Source organism: Hippopotamus amphibius, chromosome 14 (genome assembly GCF_030028045.1).
Source record: "Hippopotamus amphibius kiboko isolate mHipAmp2 chromosome 14, mHipAmp2.hap2, whole genome shotgun sequence".
NCBI lineage: Eukaryota > Metazoa > Chordata > Mammalia > Artiodactyla > Hippopotamidae > Hippopotamus > Hippopotamus amphibius.
Window position 1 is genome coordinate 55,249,766 of NC_080199.1, and position 20,149 is coordinate 55,269,914.

Consider the following 20,149-nt stretch of genomic DNA (forward strand, 5'->3'; position numbering starts at 1 on the left):
AGAGAAGAAGGAAAGCATCTGGGAAAACTATACAGTAGGCTGGCAAAACTTATGTAGTACGAGAAAGAAAAGAGCATGAAACAGGCACACTATGAAAAGCTTCTATCCCTGAGTTAAGGTGTTTAGACTGATTACACAGCCAAGAGAAAGTCATCAAAAGTTTTGGTATATTCTACTGTTCTGAAACACTTCTTCTTCATCTCTCAGATAAACTGGATCTTCCTTCAAGGTCCAGTTCAAATATAATTTCCACCGTGAAGTTTTCCCAAAGTTGCAGTGCCATCAAAGGCTCCTTTCTCTGTATCTTTAGCACTCTGAGCTGACCTCTGTTACACTGAGTCATGATTCCCAAACACTGCATGAGAACTAATGGGCAGCCTGGTGAAAAGACAGCAAGGCACTGTTTACCCTTTAGCCTCTAGGAATCAGCAATCAGAGAGAGCCAATTTACACCCTAAGAACGAAGGTCATAAGACCACCTTCTTACGTTGGGACGGGAGTATATAAAAATATTTGTTTCACTTTCCCTAGCATGTCATCAAGCTTCTCCCTAGTGAGCTAAGTCTGTTAAGCATAAATAACTGTGATTTGCTAAGTTCTACTTTTAGAATCAACAACCAAAATAAATATAGTGTAATAATACATCAAAATTATAAAAAGCATTAAGCTACCTGCTGTTTTTCACTCAATTAACTTGTGGAATATGTGAGCACATAGTCAAGTTTCCCTCTCTTTAGAAACCTATGTCCACAACCTTCAGCTTTCTTTTTATTCTCATACATTCACCAGACAAACAATTGAACAAACCTGTTCAATAAGGTCAAACCAACACACTCTCAAATAAAAGTATACTGTAATTTGGTACTGACAGTGTTGCTCTCCCACAGAAGTACCCTGCTCCCACCTACAAACTGTCCCAGTTTGGAAAAGACAGCACAAACAGACTTCTAAATGGCTGTCAGCACCAACAATACTGATTATTTCCTTTCCAACACCTCCTCCCTCCTCCCCGACCAAAGGAGTGCTTCCAAACAATTCTGAAAAGAGTACGAACTGATGTAAGGGAAAAATCATCAAGGTGGTGGCAACCACACATTAATGGTGTCAGTTTCTTTAGACAACTACATAAATAACCACAGACCATAACTAAAAACAGGAAATATATTCTAATCTGGTACCTTCAAACAGTGATTTCATAAAGACCAACCAACTAAACCAATATAGGATCATAAAACAGAACAAATTATTTTAAAGATACAAATACTTTCTAACTTTGAAAAGTCAAAACCCAAAAGAGTTACATAACTAAACAAGTCAGTTCTAAAATTCATTCAAAACTCTACCCCCATTTTGGGGGGTGAAAATATCTTATAAAAATCTATGAAGTGATACTAATGAAGGCAATGTGATACTGACACAATACAAAATAGGTAAAATGGAATAAAATACACTAGGCAAGTTCAATACTAAAGTGTAATTTAGTATACAGCAAAAGCAGCAGTCTCAGTGTGGAAATCATAAAACAATAAATGACGAAGGGCCAATATCTCCACTTGTGGGAGAGGAGAGTCGTCAGATCCCTACACCTCACATCCTGCAAAAGTAGACTTCATACGGACTAAGGAGTTAAACCTAGAAAATATACTAGGAGAAAATACAAAGGGAATATTTAACAGTTTTAGGGGTAAGAAAAGGTTTCCTAAACAAAAGTCACCAAAAAAAATGCTAAATTTTATGACACAAATATTTAAAATTTCTATAGGGCACAAGATATCATATTGTTAAAAAACAGTACCAGATTGGGACAAAATATCTGCATCACATGTCACAAAAGGAGAGTTAACCATTAACTGTACAATGAATTAGAAGACAATGACACTGATGTAAATTCATATTATATAAAGAACTCCTACCAGGCAAAAGGATATTAGTAATTCAAAGAAAATTCAAATGAACAATAAATAAAGTTAATGGAAAAATCCCACAACCTCACTGCTAGTGGAGAAAATGTAAAGTAAATGGTAAAATGTAATTTTCACCCAAAAGACTGATCAAAAAGAAAAAAAGGATTTCTGTTAGCAATGGTTTGGGAAATATACTGTTAGTGGTAGTAGAAACTGATATGGCTTTTTGAAGAATGATTTGGTAGTACATTTAGCTTATACTTTTAGCAAACTCAGTAATTCTACTTTAAAAATTTTAGTACAGAAATAGTCATACAAGTGTACAAAGATACACCACACACACGCGCGCGTGCAGGCACAATAGTGAAATGATCGTGCACAGTAAATATTACTATGTGCCAGGAATAGTTCTAAGAACTTTATATACATCAACTCATTTAATTTTCACAACAATCCTATCTACAATATCAAGTCTGTTATTATCATTTCTGTTTCGCAGATAAGGAAACTAAGACACAGAGAGGTTAAGAAACTTGCTCAAGGTTACAGTGGTAATAAGTAGTGGTGCCAGGATTCAAATCCAGGTGCTCTGACCCCAATATTTGAGCTCTTAACTATTATATGTCTACTGCCTCCCAAACAAGGATAATTCATTTATAATATAATAGCAGAATAGTGAGAATAGCCAATTGTCCATGATCAAATACTGGTAAAATAAATTATGATCTAGCCATCATATGGAAAAATAAATGACGCAGAGCCAATATACAGACACACAAATAATTATAATACATTAAGTGAAAATAAGTCACAAAAAAGATATTACATTATTTCATTTGTATCTTAAAAACAACCTCTGTATATACATTGGTATGTATGTATCTTGTTCTTTTGTTTAAGCCTTTGTCCAAAAAATTACACATCAAATAGTCAACACCGATATCTTGGGCGGAGAACAGAATTAGGGAGAGTAAGTGAAAGAAGACTTTCACTATTTACTTTCTATCTTTTTCTATTAGGTGACTTGTTTTATAATTGGCATGCTATTACTTTTATACCAAAAACAAATTTAAGCAAACAAAAAGCAACGAAGTAGAGCTATGACTACTTATTACATAAGATGCTAATAAGACTGACACTACTGGATCTACCCCTGCAAGAATCAAGTTAAGTTTGCTATGCTCATGACCACAGACGGAAAAAGCCTAAACCTGGCCAACTGATTATAATATAGTACGATCAGCATACATCATGGCAAGAGTATTCAATGTCATTAGTGAGAGTCAAACTGCTTGGATTCAAGCTGTAGCTCCACTATTTACTAACTGTATGACTTCAGGTAAGTCACTCAACCTATCTATTCTCTCAATTTCCTCATTGTAAAATACGGATGATAGTATTTGCCCCACATTTCACATTTGTAAAGTCCTTAAGATGATATCTGCACAAACTAATATATATTCATTGTAACTTTACAAATAAATAAATAAATAACTTAAAAATATATACGTGGATTCTGATGTTAACCTCTCTAATTTAAACTAAGTACATTATACACAGTAAGGGTAGGTATTGTCTTGGAAAACTTTTTCTGAGGCTATATAGACACATGTATGAATGCTGCACCACAACATAAAACGTATTTCTTATGGTCAAAAAGTGCCAAAGCCAGTGTGCTGGAAGCATATACCAGTGAGCGGCTTAGGGGACATGTGGCCACATCCCGAGAACAAACCTCACCACATCTTACATCTTCAAGGGCTGCACAGTAAACACACTGTTTTCAAACCTTAACGTATACGGAAACATCCTGTTTTAAAATAAATTCAAAACACTTTCTCCTTCTAAAATGTCTTTTCTATTGTCCCTAGAGTGAATTCAAAAATTTTTAATTGGTATGCAATCCTCTCCCTCACACATTTTTCCTCTCTAGCCAAAGCTAATCCTGATTTTAAGGCACCTTAATCCAAATTCTCACCATGTGTAGATTTATTTATAAATGTTTTATTCTCTCTTCACTTAACAATACAATACAAAGAACTAAGAAATTACAATGCCCTGCCAAAAGTAAGAAACGCCTAGAATAAAAGCATAAGACATTACAATTGGCCTATTAAAGTTAGATATTTAGGATTAGGCTTATTTCAATATTTAGATCAACTAATTAGACATATTTCAAGTCTACCAGCCCTCAAAATATTTTTCCCAGTACACTGGACCTCTCTAACACACGATTTCTCTCACATCACGTCTTACATGCCCAAATAACCTGTTTAAAATGAAGTAAATTATAAAGTCTCAAGAACCCCTTGGGGGGCGGGGGGAACCAGAATTAACTCAGTCCTTTTCTCATTTTCGCTTGGATATTTTTTACACTCTAGAAATAGTAATTTGCACATCTTGTATAAATTCAACAAAAGAAAGCCAATTTAGAAATTCTTCAGTTCAATCCCCTCATTCAGCAGATGATGAAACAGGCATCTAGAGAGGTTAAGTAACTTCCTCAGAGTCACATGCTTTGGACTGAAATGATATCTGATGATGAGACTAACATCTTTCCACCCCCTTGAAGGAGCAGCTCAGGATTATAAATCTTAATTAACCACGTACATTAAAACTGTGTAATTGCAAGCAACTAATACAATCACCAATCCTAAGAAAAATTTACGTCTTGTTAGTATGTCATCTAGAACTTTTCAAAGTCCTTTGAAATAATTACTTAAGGTATTCCCTGTTAAGTCTCATTTTACAGAAAATCAAGCTAACCCCCAAAGTATTATATCCTTGTTACCACATCAAAGCTAAGGATAAGATTCTTTCTTAATGAATTAACTAGTATTTAACACATAAAATCACATTACCTCCACATTTTTAATATCTAAATTTTTATATTAATAAAGTTTCTCCTACTGTCTTTTAAAGGTTCTGAGACAAACAGAAAAATCATAACAGTAGATTTATTAAAATCCAATTTTCTCTGAGTCTCATTCATACCTGTTGTTCATCCTCCATGACGTTACTAGCAAATTCAAACACTAGGTCGTTCTGTTGGACAACAGCAGCCATAATAAAGCATTCCCCTCAGATCCACATGAGAAAAATTCCAAACAGGTTCAGGTACCAGGCAGCAGAGTCCAGTGATCAATTTGTGTAAATAACCCAAGCTAACTCTGTGAAGTTACTGTATGCCCAGGTTTTCCTTAGGGAAGGTGCTTCAAATTTTCTTGCTTCACTGAGATTTTACTTAAATTGATGCAATTTTTCTGAAATTTTTCTTCTCTAGAACTTCTTGACCTGAAAAACATAAGTTAGTTATGAGAAAGCAATCATACTGTTCAGAATATAACAGTTAATACAGACAGCAATGTGTCCAAAGCATTTTTTTGTTAATGTTTTTAAACAAAACCAATATGACTAGTGAATAGTGGTTATTTTTTTAAACTAGAAATATATTTTCTTTTAAGACTTCATTCTTGCTAAGATAAGATCACCTCTCATTACTGAAAATGATGCCATTCTCTCTCCCAACCCCCGTTAAACTACAAAGTACTATTTATTAAAAAGAAAAAAAAAATCCACCCAGCCATAACTAGGCTTTTGTAATTGCAATAAAGGACATGTAAACAATTTCCTTCTTTCTACGAACCTAGCAAACCACACACACAGGAGCTGCTACCCCATGAGTAATTTCATAATATATATTTTTGCCTTAACAGAAACATTCAGACAGTATCTGTGTCAGGCCTAATATATATAAGGATTTTAAATCCGTCTAATATATTTAAAGTTTAATAAGTACTATTTTAAGAGCTTTTAAAAATAAGCAGAAATTAAAGCCCACTCTTTCTGTTCTTTAAAAAGGTTTTTGATAAGTAGAATGCTTTACCATGCTTACGCCTGTCTTCTGTGGCTTCTTTTTTAATGCACTGAAATGTATCCTTATCTCTAGCACAGGCTTGCAAGCAACAGGAAGGAAACAGCACTTGACCACGTCATGGCAAATTAGAACATGCAAAGAACTGCACTTTACAATAGAAAAACAGAAATGCAACTTAAGAGTGAAAACAATTTCACAGTGGAAGGAGAAAAGCTTTAAAAAGTGTCTGCCAAAGATGTTTGCCTATTTAATAATAATGTTTTTAAAGTTACCACTACTAACAAAAGTAAAAAGAAATTAAAAATTTATCACAATTTTATTAAGTATTGCACCATACAGTTATGGCCATAAATATGACATAAAAGACAGAGATATAAAAATAATCACACTAAATAAAATCTAGTTCTTTGAAACAGGACTTACAATTTTAATTTTAAAGAGACAAGTTCAGGAATGAAGCTGATCTCGTGAATCAGTTTCCCTGAAAACTTAAATCCAGCTGGTGTGTGCTAGCTAAATCACATACTCATTTTCCTAATTTCAGTAAAGCCAGTTTCCTATATATTCCAGATTCTAGAGTTCATCATGGATGACTGTGATTTCCCTAACAGGGAAAAAAAAAAAAGTTAAGAATTCAATTCAGGTGATATTTCTACTCACGAACTAAATTCTAACCCAGGAGTTTTCCACACCCACCTACTCCACCTCTTTTAATAATGAGTTCAACTCTAATACTGGAAAGTATTTTCAGCACTACTATTCAGGTAGTTTTTGAGCAATGCACCATGTCTGGAGTGGAGGAAGTACTTTGACCTAAATTCATCAGACAGACATATAAATATAAAACATACATACAATATTTTCCTTTAAACTCTCACCCAATTCTTCCGTACTAGGCTTGCCTTCTTAGGTCCTCCACACAAACTACATTCATTCTTGCCTCCCTTCTCCCTTCTATTCCCCATTCCTGTAATTCCCCTCCCACTTCTCAGTACCCATTTGCATCTTCTCCATCCTTCAATGCTCAAGTCCCATTTCTTTCACAGAGCCTTCCAACCTCTATGCCTTGACCTACATGGGCCTTCAAAAGCACAGCACTTATTACCCCTACCACCAAATTAGCACTAACTGTACACTGTCTCACACCTGAAAATTATGTCCCCCTAATTCAACTGAGTACGTATTTCAGTGTCTATTATTTGCAAAGCAATGTGCCAGGCAGCACAATAATTAGAGCAAAACTTCTCTGGGTAAGTAACCACTGTCTAAAGTTTCTTCTGTATCTACCAAATCTGTGTGGTTTGGTAATAATAATGGAAAGGATTATATTAATGATAATAATATAGTAATATTAAAAAGGATAATATTAATGACAGATATTGTTTTGAAAACCTATCATAGATATTTAAGATCTCTCTATGTATGTTCCCTACAAGAATGACTGTAATACTTTTTTTTTTTAATTTATTTTATTGGCTGTGTTGGGTCTTTTTTGCTGTGCGTGGGCTTTCTTTTTAGTTGCAGTGAGTGGGGGCTACTCTTCGTTGTGGTGCGCGGGCTCCTCATTGCCGTGGCTTCTCTTGCTGCGCAGTACGGGCTCTAGGTGCGTAGGCTTCAGTCGTTGCAGCACATGGGCTCAATAGTTGTGGCTCATGGGCTCTAAAGCGCAGGCTCAGTAGTTGTGGCGCACGAGCTTAGTTGCTCCACGGCATGTGGGATCTTCCTGGAGCGGGGATCGAACCCATGTCCCCTGCATTGGCAGGCGGATTCTCAACCACTGCGCCACCTAGGAAGCCCAAGAATGGCTGTAATACTTTTGATAATGAGGAAATCATTATTCTAAACTTCAAGAACCACAGTAAGACAGTATAACCAGAATCAATAAGGGATGTTTCCTGATAGAAAAGTTTCTCTGTAAAAGGTCAGAGTCCAAAAGACTATTCCAAAATCCACTTATTCATAAACACAAAGGTTACTGTCCCAATAACCAATGTGAACACATCTATGTAAAGTTTCACTTTCTTTTTCATTGCATTCATGAACCTTTTCTTACTAGCACTTCCACAGTGCTACTGTTCTTTAATAATGTTTCATTTAGTCTCAAAAATAAGGACAAGCAATCAACATACCTGCATCTTATAGTACACACTAGCAATCAACAACATACCTACATCTTATAGTACACACCAGCAATCAACCAAAACTGAAATGACAGCCCATGATCATTAAGGCTTTGTTAGGATAGAAAGAGATACATTTATTCTGTTCATTTCTATACAGAAGTTCATAAACTGAAAACATCTAAGTAAAGGAAAGCTCCTGCATTATTTTATTGGCTTCATTAGGCCTTTGACCCTCTGACTTCTTTCATTCTATCCCACTGCTCTTCTACTTTTCTGAGTAATTATACAGCCTATGGCACCAAGGTGGTTCTTGGGAAGAATTTTTCTAATTCTTGATCCAGAGGTACCACCCATACATATTAGAGGTACTTTAAGTAACAGCCTCAGCGTATTAAAATTTTTTCAGTAAGAGATGAGTCTGGACACCTAGATCAATGATTCAATTTTTCATGAGTAAACTGAGTCCTTGTGCCCAAGGTCTCACAATCTGAAAGCATAACAGAATTACAACTAGAATCTTCATCTCCTAAATCAGGACTCTGCCCATGACTACAATACACAGCCTCTAAATCTACCCAAATCCTTTATGCTGTAATAGTTTAGAACACAGATTTCTTTTTTTTTTTTAATGTTTTTTTCTTCTTGTTTACTTACTTAGGTCATGCCACGCAGCTTGCGGGATCTTAATTCCCCGAGCAGGGATGGAACCCATGTCCCCTGCAGTGGAAGTGCAGAGTCCTAACCACTGAACAACCACGCCAGCGAATTCTCTAGAACACAGGTTTCTAAGTAAATGCATACATCAAACTAGAAAAAACAAATCTTCATCTCTAGTTCAGCTCCTGATGTCCAAATCCACCCAGTAAACTGTCTGTTGGATAAGTCCACGTCAGTCCCCCTCAGAGTCAACGTGTCTAAGAGGTCATCTAGCTGGGAATCCACCAAATAATCAAAACTCCCCAAGCTGGCTATGATATCTTTCAAGGACCATATTCTTAGTCTTCAAGGAGACATGCCAGAGGAATGGCTCATCAATGAGGTTCCTCACCTCTTCTTGCCAAACTAAGCTTCAATTTTAAGGTAAAGTAGTAGCTCAAGCAAAACAGTTAAGAGCACAGGCTCTGGACTTGGACCACTTGGATTTGAATCTCCTGCACTGTGACTCTAAGTTACTTACTTAGTGTCAATCTCTTCTTCCTGCAAAATAGGTATTTGCCAGTTTTCTCATTCTGTAAAATGGGCATAACACCACCAAAATTCAGAGTTTCTGTGAAGATGAGATGCGAATGTATGTGCAGAAAACCTGGCATATAAATTTTACTCAATAAACATTAGCTTCATTATAATCTATATATAGTGCAAGAGATATGTAACAGGTACTTACCAGGTAATAATTATGCCTTAAGTCTCATTTCCATACTCCCTGGGAGTCACCTTTACCACAGCTATTTGCTAGACTCCAACAAAGAACACGATGGTCCCATTAGCAGCAAAAGTATAATTCTATACCAGTGTCTAAAATTTTGGCACCTATTTGATAAATCCAGCTGCTTCAAGGTTAGGACCACACCCTGTCTGCCAAGCTTCCCTTAACAGAGAGTTCCATTATGCCCCTAATCCAAACAAAATGAATTTACTGAGTGTAAATACAAAACAATCAGCCACGTTACTGGCTATTACAACCAACTCAAATGGTTCATTTTGTATAACTTATTATAAAAGATTTCAGGTATTATACACATATGATAGTCAAAATCAGTTTTTAATACTTTTCACACTTGCCTCCTTAATCCCTAATTGAAGGCAAATTTAAGTTTCCTTCAAAAGGGCTTTAATTACAAGGGTTTTATAAACCCATTAATTCATAATGACACCCTTTGGAAGTTACCAGGCCACCAACTCATTATGATCAATATGAAAATTGATACAGGGAAACAATCAAACAAAAGAGCAAAAAGTTTTTAGATTAGACAGTTCTGGCGCAAAGAAGGTAAAATACACCAGCTTAGAGCAATAAGTGGTTTAATGACTACCTCTAATAAAGTATTCAGACTGTGTGTGTGTGTGTGTGTGTATTTATAAGGCTGGGAGTATCTAAAGAACAGGAATTATGTAGTAACTCCAGATGTCAAGTACCTGAATGGCAAGTAGTTTTTATATGAAGTGGTAACCTAATAAACCACCCTTTTCAACATAAGAATAGGAAGTATATTTGGAAAAACCATGAAACTAGAAGAAATACAATAAAAATTAAAGAAAGTAGAATAAGAAAAGTGAGAAAAGAGAAGCTATTCAAGTTAGAAATGAAAAGCAAACAATAAATCCATAAATTGTAATGACTGGAATTCTATGAAACAGACAATAGTTAGGTCTTTTCATTTGTTTCCTAGTATGGTAGAATGCTTTATATTAGCTCCCAGCAGAAATGAAAATAATAAATCAGTGGTATCAAGATAAAGTCTATACAATCTTCCAAGGATCTGCCCATTCTCAATCTAAAAAGTGTGGGGCTTCCCTGGTGGCGCAGCGGTTAAGAATTCACCTGCCAATGCAGGGGACATGGGTTCGATCCCTGATCCGGGAAGATCCCACATGCTGCAGAGCAATGAAGCCCGTGCTCCACAACTACTGAGTCTGCATTCTAGAGCCCATAAGCCACAACTACTGAGCCCACGTGCCATAAATACTGAAGCTCGTGAGTCTAAAGCCCGTGCTCCACAACAAAAGAAGCCACCACAATAAGAAGCCCAAGCGCCACAATGAAGAGCAGCCCCCACTCGCTGCAACTAGAGGAAGCCCGTGCACAGCAACAAAGACCCAATGCAGACAAAATAATAAATAAATAAATAAATAAATAAATAAATAAATAAATAAATAGTGTGGAGTCACACACTTTTAGAGATGAAAAAGATGTAAGGATTACCTACGATAATGCGTTCACTAAACAGAGAATTTGGGCCTAGAGCTGTCTGACTTGTCCAAGGTCACACAGATAGTTAGTGGCAAAGAAAGCAACAATTTTTCTACTTTTCCCCAATTCCCAGTCCAATTCTCTACACTATTAGAACTTCATTAGCATTTTTCATTAGCAGAATATCTGGACAAATAAGAAATCCCTTACACAAATATCTGTAGCAAGAGTTTCTACACTATTCCATGCAACCTCTTTGATACCTGGTAAATCATTTTCACTCATATTTTTACATGGAATAACTGAAGCAGACAAGTTTCTAGATTTTGCTATTATTGCTTTAAAGCTTAAAATTTTACTATTATTGTTCTTTCCCAAGTTGTATCATATCATACTATCTTGCTTTTACCTTCACTCAGCCTAAAAAGTGAAAAGGAAACATTAGTAAGCCTTTTAATAAAGCTACCACAATTTAATAACTCATTAAAATACTTTAAAATAAATTTTATCGACATTTTTCTTGCTAGTTCTTTGAATACAGTATTGCTATCACATTAAAAACTTGTAGTTAAGAAAAAAAAAAAAAAAAACAGCAAAATGTAGTTACAGTTAAGTAACCAGACTTAAACCTCCCCAAACAAGGGTGGTCTCTCAGTTCCTACTGAATAAGGAAACAAACAAAAAAAGACACCAACTGTAAAAGAAACCTCACTACATAGCCCTCTCTAAATCATGTACTCTATACACAAAATAGAAGAGGAAAAAATACAAGTTAATGTCATAAGAGGAGCAAATCATTCCCTACTGCATTCGGGGCTCTCAATTCAAAAAGAAAATGTTCCTATACTCCAACCTTTACATTGTTTCAAGTATTCAAGGAATTTAAGAAAATGGAGAAAAAGTTTAAAAATATGTTCTTGGAATCATTTAAGTACCATATATATAATCACCTATATCTTTTAAGTAGCTCCACTGCTTTAGGCATCTTTCATTGAAAGTGAGGGGGAGGCAAGGGAAGGGAAGTAACTAAATCTTTTTCAAAAGTAGTTTTATTTCCATGTGAATGAAACACAAATGTTTTTTGTGTTCTGGTGATATATGCAAAGCTGAAGCAGGCCTTGGAAACCTGAATAAGCTTACCTTAGCTTCAACCATGTTAAAGTGAAAAAACAAACAAACAAAACAAACAAACAAAAAAAACCCCCACAAAGTCAATATGATCAAGGGAACAGGCTAACTTCTCTAGGCTTGGCCTTTTTGCTGACATCCCAGAACAGTCCCAGGATTCAGAGGGCAGGCTGCAATTACTCACTACCCAGACCTGAAAGGCCGGTTCTTTCACATTGTTCTCTACTTCCCATCATTGGCCACTTGGGCCTACTGGGTGTCAAATTACACTCAGGCAGCATTTGCAGCACCTTGCAAAACCAGATCACATACCTAGACCTGTTCATACCTGTGGTCTGAAGATTAACCCTTTTTCTGAGCATGTTCTGAAAACAAGAGAATTTAAAACCAAAGAGAAATACCCAACAGTAATCAGATACTGTTTTAACCTTGGTCATGAAAAAAAATTTTACTTTCTTCAAATGGCTGAAAGTGATAATTGTCAAAATGTCATTAATTGGTGCTTTTAACATGCAAATAAACTGACTGAAGGAACTTTCTTCCCTCCAGCACGCAAAATCTGAACTCTGACAAAAACACACCTAGCTCGGGAACACAAATATGCTGAAATGTGCTTATCAGCAAGACCTGTTCGAGCAGTAAAAAGTTTTCTTTCTATAACAAACAAGAATCAGCTTGCAAGAAAACTGTTTCATTTCTGGGGTTGTTTATTCATCTGTTTAATATTTCATCTTCTTAGAAAAGATGTGCTCTAGTGCAATGGTTCCCCCATTTGAGAATATAGCAGATTCCCATCAGTAACAGCGCTTCATTCTGGCCCAAAGTGAAGGCAAAAAGCCAGGGATGTTGTTGTAAAGTCCCACAGGAGATTCTGGTACGAGACACACCTCTGCCTACCTCCAACTACCACACTGCACAATACTCTTCTAGAAGAGACTATTACTCTATCAAAAGAAGTTTTACTCTTACGAAGAGACATACCATCAGCTAAAAACAAAATTAAAGGTCACATAAAAAGTTTAATGAGGACTTCCTAGGTGGCGCAGTGGGTAAGAATCCACCTGCCAATGCAGGGGACACAGGTTCGATCCCTGCCCCAGGGAGATACAACATGCCAAGGAGCAACTAAGCCTGTGCGCCACAACTATTGAGCCTGTGCTCTAGAGCCCGTGAGCCACAACTATTGAGCCCATGTGCTGCAAATACTGAAGCCCACGCGCCTAGAGTCCATGCTCTGCAACAAGAGAGGCCACCGCAATAAGAAGCCCGCGCAACACAATGAAGAGTAGCTCCCACTCACTGCAACTAGAGTAAGCCCGTGTGCAGCAACAAAGACCCAACACACCCAATAAAATAAATAAATAAATAAATTTATTAAAAAAAAAGCTTAATGACCACAAACTGCATTATTAGGTGATAGCTGCTCCATTGATGGGTCCTTATGACCTTTGCTCTAGCCCCCCTCGTGGTTCTTTGCCCGGCAATAGGAGTAATTTACCAAAAATGAAAATAAGATCTACTTACTTCTCTACTCAAAACTAATCAACACAACACTGTAAATCAACTATACTTCAATTAAATAAAAAAAAAAAAACTAATAAGTGGCTTCCACTGCCTATAAGAAAAACTTCAAATTCATTAACAGGGCTGAAGTGGCTCTTCATGATGCCCCAAAAGGTATGAGAAAAATGAAGCCAGTCAGATTTGTAAAACGGTATCTGATCACCTGTACCAGTAGAGTAAATGGGAATAGTTCACGGACCAAGTTTAAAAGGACACCTCTATCACAATTTTGCTACTCTTCACTTCCATCTCAAAAACAGGCACATCAGCATTTCTGCATTTTATAGTCCCTCATGGTCCCCTATCCCACCCCCTTATTAAAGAAGCCTTGCCTCAATTCCCTGCAGCACCTTGGATGCGCTACCTTTTCCCAGCCTTCATCTGTGCTAGGCTCAATCCAGATCTCTCCACATCTTCTTGGGTGATCATAACCTTCTATACCTGTGGCATTTTAGGGGCCTCTTCCAAGTCAGAGTGGGACCAGACTGAAGAATATAAACTCTAGAGAGGCAAAGCATTTTCACCTTTTCCCAAGTCACCAACAAGTTTGATGGACTCAAAGATCCTTGTGCACAAAACTTTCTGCTCAGTACACATGAGAAGACCCCTAATTTCATAGCATACCCCTTTTCTTCTTTAAATAATAGAAATCTATTTTAAATAAGTTTGGATATATTCAAACAATTCTGGTGCTCCATGTAAAGATCCTTAAAATGGGATTCTTCCTACAATCATCCTCATAACTACCTGGCTCTCACTTAAGATGCTAAACTCAGTGACACCAAAAAAACTAGAAGCAGGAAAACCACAAGACGAGAGATGAGAAAGTAGAAGGGCATGGGCTTAGTATAAATTACACATGTAACTTTATATTCTCCCACTGCACAAATCTTAGATTGAAGCACACTTTAAATATTATTCACAAGTAATATAAAGATTTATAATACAGGGAATTCCCTGGCGGTCCAGTGGTTAGGACTCCGCACTTTCACTGCCAAGGGCTCAGGATGGACCCCTGGTCAGGGAACTAAGATCCCACAAGCTGCTTGGTGCGGCCAAAAAATATATATATATATACACACACACACACAAAATACAGAAAAGCTCAATTTTTAGGCCTTCCACAACATCCATTTTCAGAAGAAACCATGCTCTACTGATTGATTTGGTGGTAAAAATAATTGATGAATACTTAGTGAACCTCCCCTAAGCTCAGCACTGTGAGAAAGACAAAGAGATAATGCATGGGCTTGTTCCTATGAAGTTTACAATCTATTGATAGTTCAGGAAACAAGACCACGAGAGAAAACAACTGAACAACAAAAGTTAGCATTTAATTAAACACTAATAAACCGGGTTAATACTGTAGCATTTCAGAAGAGGAGATGGTCAAATGGGTCAAAGAAACACTTTAGACAATGAAGGACCTAAACTCAACCTTAAAGCGGGGAAGGATGTGGAGAGACCACAGGGAAAGGGAAAGAGAGTACAGTGTGTGTGTGTGTGTTTGCTCATATGTGCATGCACGTGTGCTCATGTGTATGTGTGAAGGCTGAGACACAGAGGGATAAAGAGCATCAAAACCCACCAACGTAAGTCTGAAGTCAGTTAACAGCTTGACCAGAGCTGAGTTGACAATGGGAAATAGTAGAAAATGTGGTTAAATAAGCAAAGCAGGGCTTCCTAGATGGCGCAGTGGTTAAGAATCCGCCTGCCAGTGCAGGGGACATGGGTTCGATCCCTGCTCCAGGAAGATCCCACATGCCGTGGAGCAACTAAGCCTGTGCGCCACAACTACTGAGCCTGCGCTTTAGAGCCCATGAGCCACAACTATTGAGCCCATGTGCTGCAACTACTGAAGCCCACGCGCCTGGAGTCCGTGCTCCACAACAAGAGAAGCCACAGCAATGAGGAGCCTGCGCACCACAACAAAGAGTAGGCCCCACTCACCGCAACTAAAAGGAAGCCCACGCACAGCAAAAAAGACCCAACACAGCCAAGAAAATGAATAAATAAATAAATAAATAAATAAATAAATAAATAAATAAATAAGCAAAGCAAAACCAAATTATGGACAGTCTTGAAAGTCAGGCAGTGGAATTTAGACTTGATTTGGAAAGAAGAAGTGGAAAGTTCCTGGAGGTTTTCAAATCCGGTTTCAACAACAGAGTGTGGGCCCCAAGATTACAAAGCCCAGTGCAAGTGGGATCTGGTAACTACCAACTAAAAATGATGAGGACAGTTTAAACGACATTCCATAGCTTGACTGCTACACTGATAACTTCTAGCCACTGATGTGTATACTGTCCTCCTTAAATTCTTCTTTAATTACTTGTAATAGAGATTCTCAACAATGGTTTTTAAACCACCCAGAGTGTGGGAAAATTATTCAAAACAAACAAAAATTACTTCACTAGTTTACTTCAAGTTTTTGTTCTTTGCCTAAGGATTGGAAGAAGGGAGAAATAGGAAAATAAGATTTTCAAAAAGATATGACTTAATACCATGTAACCTTTCCTACAAGTTATTCAATTGAACATCAAAACTGTCTTCCAACTATCTGGATACCAGTGAAACTTTGAAATATATGGACTCACTGCATCTATGGATGATTGTATATTGCCATTTAGTATTAAATCTTTTGACTTAGGTGATGCTGATTCCGTTAGTCAATGAAGAAGGATATGATATCCATGACAGATGGAAGTTTCTTAGTCACGTAATAGAGATTTCTATCACCAACCTTCAAGGAATCTTTACTTTCTTCCAGAGTGATGCTTAGAAGAGAGATGCTCCTATAAAAATATCTAGTTGCATTAAACTTGGCTCTTTATTAAAGGTATTTTCTGCTTTATGGCTTCGCCTTACTCTTCAGAAGTTCAAGAATTCAAAACTGCTTTAGTAACAGGCACTTATCAGATTTTTAAAAATACTTTAGCATGAAAACACATCCAGAAGTTGTACAATAGCACAATAAGGTCCATTTACGTTCTCATTTGTTGATAATATCTAGTGTCTAATAAGTGCTTTCCAATTTATAAAGCAAGACATATATACTACTTTACTTAATTTTTAAACATCTCTACAATCACTGATGTTTTTACACAAAGAAGAAATTTAAGAGATGATAATAAGAAATTAGAAAATAAGAAGAACAAAATAACAGCTACTATTTACGTGTGCCAGGCCTCATGCTAAAGTCTTCACATCAGTAATAACCATGAATTGAGAGAGTCAATCAAATAAGGGTAAGGACTCCATCATATTCCTACAGCTTACGCAGATGGTCCATGATAAATATTTGCCAAAGGAATACTCAAGATGCTCAGAGAGAGTGAGTACATGTCTGACTTCAGCTCACACTGATTCATCGATTCATTCAACAAGTATCCACTGAGTACCTACAACACGTCAGACTCCATTCTAGGTGGCAGCAATACAGCAGAGAACAAAACAGATCAAAATTTCTGCCTTTGTAGGGCTTCTAATCTAATGACTTAATGTTCCCTCAAAATAGTCTGTTTTAAAAATGTGGATTGTCAGGCAATACAGTTATCTTACAACTCATGAACAGAAACTCTGCCCCTCTCCTTCCACATCTAACTCCCAGCTACCTCCCAATCCCTGACAACTGGACACAGAAAATGTGAGCTCTCCAACTCTAGGTGGAGAGTTAGAGTTGTGGGAGAATTTCTTACCTTTCAGACAATCTGTAGGTACAAAAGGAGAGGGGAAGGGAAATTTTGAGGTGAATATAGATACAGCTAAATCCAATGGCTGACTTCTTCCAGGCAAACCTCAGGGCCTCTAGTTCACTTTAATTTTTAATTTCACTTTGAGTTAATTGAAAGTGAACAACCACCAAAAAGTTTACTGGCATTTTTTTTCAAAGCATTCCCTTCACAAATATAAACACTTCAAGGAAGAAGAGAAAACTCTCCCCGTATTGTCTTTTCCTATATACTAGGTGGCCTTCAGAAATCATATCAGCACTATCTATATTCTTTTATTTCACAAGCACTCACTAGGGACCTATCCGCCAGACACCAGGGGGTAAGGGAGAAAGACAGGAAAGAGACAAGTGGCTAAGACACTACGGGCAATTGGTCTATCAGCTAAGACAAAAGATGTATCAGAAGTGGATACAAAGCTTATTCTCCCATATTATTCAGTAATTACTTGCGGGGGGGGGGGGGGGGGAGGGGGGCAGCATTCCAGATAGAAGGAGCTAAGATAAACCTAAAAGCTTAACTCACTGTATAGTAGGTGAAATAGTAATTTAATGACAACAAACTTTTTTCCTAAAAGGACACAGGATCTAGCATCAGAAGACCTGCATTCAAACCCTAGTTCTGCCATTTACTAACTTTATTTTCTTGGTAAGTCAACCTCGGTGACCTTCCTTTCATCATCTTAAAGTTGTACCTAGCACGATTTTACTTTGTAAACCATGAAGTGCTCTAGAAGTTTTAAAGAATACTGATACACCAAAATACAAAAATAAATTAATGCTTATCAAAAATTTGAGACCAACACATTAGCTTATTGTTTCATATTGACTGTATACCATATACACAAATTTGAATGCCAGTCTTTCATGGCCTATAAAAATTTCACAAAAGTAAACACATTTTATACTTTCTATATCAAATACCTAACTGTGATCCACACAACCCACAGAATACAAAACAAGCCTAGAATCAACATACCTACACTCAACAAGTGACACACGTTAAATGAAACAAGCTTTATACTTAACTGGTCTCCCTAATGGGAAATTAGAGCAGCAACTGTACATCTGGGTCTCTGTTCCTCTCATCGTGGTTTAACTGACAGGAAGCAGAGAACAAGATACAGCACACAAACGTCAAGTATTTCCTGCCTTCTCTGCTACATCTTTATGTCTTGTTTTATAAATAGTCCAATAGTTTATACGAAACTGCATCAAAGCCTGGTGTCAGAAGCATAAGATAGAATTGGTGAAGAGTGTTTATGAAAACAGAATAAATACAAAGGTATTCTGAGGTTGGGATCTAAGTTCATTACGCACATGAAGACTCATCATTAATAGTTTGTTAAGAAGTTTTCTTAGGAGTAAACATCTTACAAATTAACACTTGAAAGCCACAATGATAGTAAAAAAATCAAATGTCTGAACAACAGAACAAGCCTTCAAACTATTTTACACCCTACTGGTTAAATAACATTTGACCACCTAGATAAAAGACCCTCTCCCACCCGGCCTTTACCTCTCAAAAAAGATAACTCCCGCAAAACCAAAACCAAAACCAAAACCCCTTCGAACAACTGACTCAAAACAGCAGTACACACACACACACACACACACACAACCCAGCAGGACAGATACCTTGCCTGTTTGATTTCTGGTCATTTTTACCATGGCTTCTTATGAGCCCTAATCCTAGATTACAGTTTGTGTTCATTGCCCCCCCCACCCCCAATCAAACTCTACTCGCTTGCTCTCTTCTCACTGCATCCAAAACTTGGCTCACATTATTCACTCATGTATGGTCAACCATCAACTATACACAAACCAAATAGAACTGTATTCCCAATATGTGAATTCTTACTGTTTGAAGTCATTTTAAGCAAGCTTCCAATTCACTGCAACCTCAATTCATCACTCACATGCCTCATATTCCATAAAAACTTGGACACAATGCAGCCATCTCCTCCATTCATATTGGTCAACTCCTATCTAAGCTATAAGCTACAAGCTACCACAGCTACAATTTCACCAGGCTATACTGTTATTTGTCTGTAGGTCAATGTCCACAGTAACAATATTTTACCACAAGTAATCTCACCTTGTGGTCCTTCTTTCCTAAAGAGAATTTAATATACACTAATAATCAGCTTTAAGCATGGCACCATGCTCCTAAAGCAAGTAACACTTCTTAAATGAGTATTTTGGAAAACAATTTCATTTTCATTCAGTATTTTTCAATGAAAATATCTAGTTCATTCTTTTCAACAGTGTAAGAGTTACTAGTGCCTTCCTAGCATATCCTTAGTATATTTCTGCTCTTACTTGTAAATGTATTACCCTCAACTGTCCCCAGTATCTACAGAATAAATGTTCCCTGAACCTTACGGGAAGTGTCCATTTCCTTACACATTAGATCCCTTCCCACAGCCTCTGGTTCTGATGCTTGGTCGAACCACCCTAAATGGTGAGGAAAGTCTGAGACACCTGCAGAGAACCTAGCGTCTACCACCTTCTCAACAATCAAATATGCTAATAATGGTGGGCAAATGTTCCTTTCTACCAAGTGCAGATGAAAACTACACCTTCCTTTCAGCTTATTCCCAAGACTAACAGGTTATAAATTATCCTATAACAACCCACATATCTGTCTCTGATCTACAGACGAAAGGATCAAATATAACACCCAGCTTAACAGTTCGTACATAAAACGTTTTGAATAAACAAATAACTTACACAAATCTTCTGTTTCTAAATACGAACTGTCTTACAACACTGTCTCTCAAACTAAAACACATATAACATTAATCCTAATTAATTACTTTCATTCAAATCTAAAATCTTCACATTCTTTTTCTTTGTGCTTCAATATATGTTTTGTGTAGTATATGTTAAACCTATATAAATAGTATAATA

The 20,149-nt window shown here is 36.9% G+C and overlaps 1 protein-coding gene across 8 annotated transcripts in view; it reads right to left on the bottom strand.

Moving 5' to 3' along the window:
- The window catches only part of ELF1 (E74 like ETS transcription factor 1), a 104,742-nt gene that overhangs the window by 47,254 nt on the left and 37,339 nt on the right, over positions 1–20,149 (bottom strand). For 4 of the 8 annotated variants that reach the window (XM_057707788.1, XM_057707787.1, XM_057707782.1 and 1 more), the window contains exons 1-2: positions 5,791–5,928; positions 4,899–5,198 (exon numbers count right to left, since the gene is read on the bottom strand). In XM_057707788.1, coding sequence (XP_057563771.1) covers positions 4,899–4,970 — 72 coding nt within the window. In that variant the 5' untranslated portion in view covers positions 4,971–5,198; positions 5,791–5,928. Of the gene's footprint in view, positions 1–4,898; positions 5,199–5,790; positions 5,929–6,204; positions 6,364–9,288; positions 9,310–20,149 lie in introns of those variants that run through there. The other 4 variants (XM_057707784.1, XM_057707783.1, XM_057707786.1 and 1 more) reach the window with 3 other exon arrangements.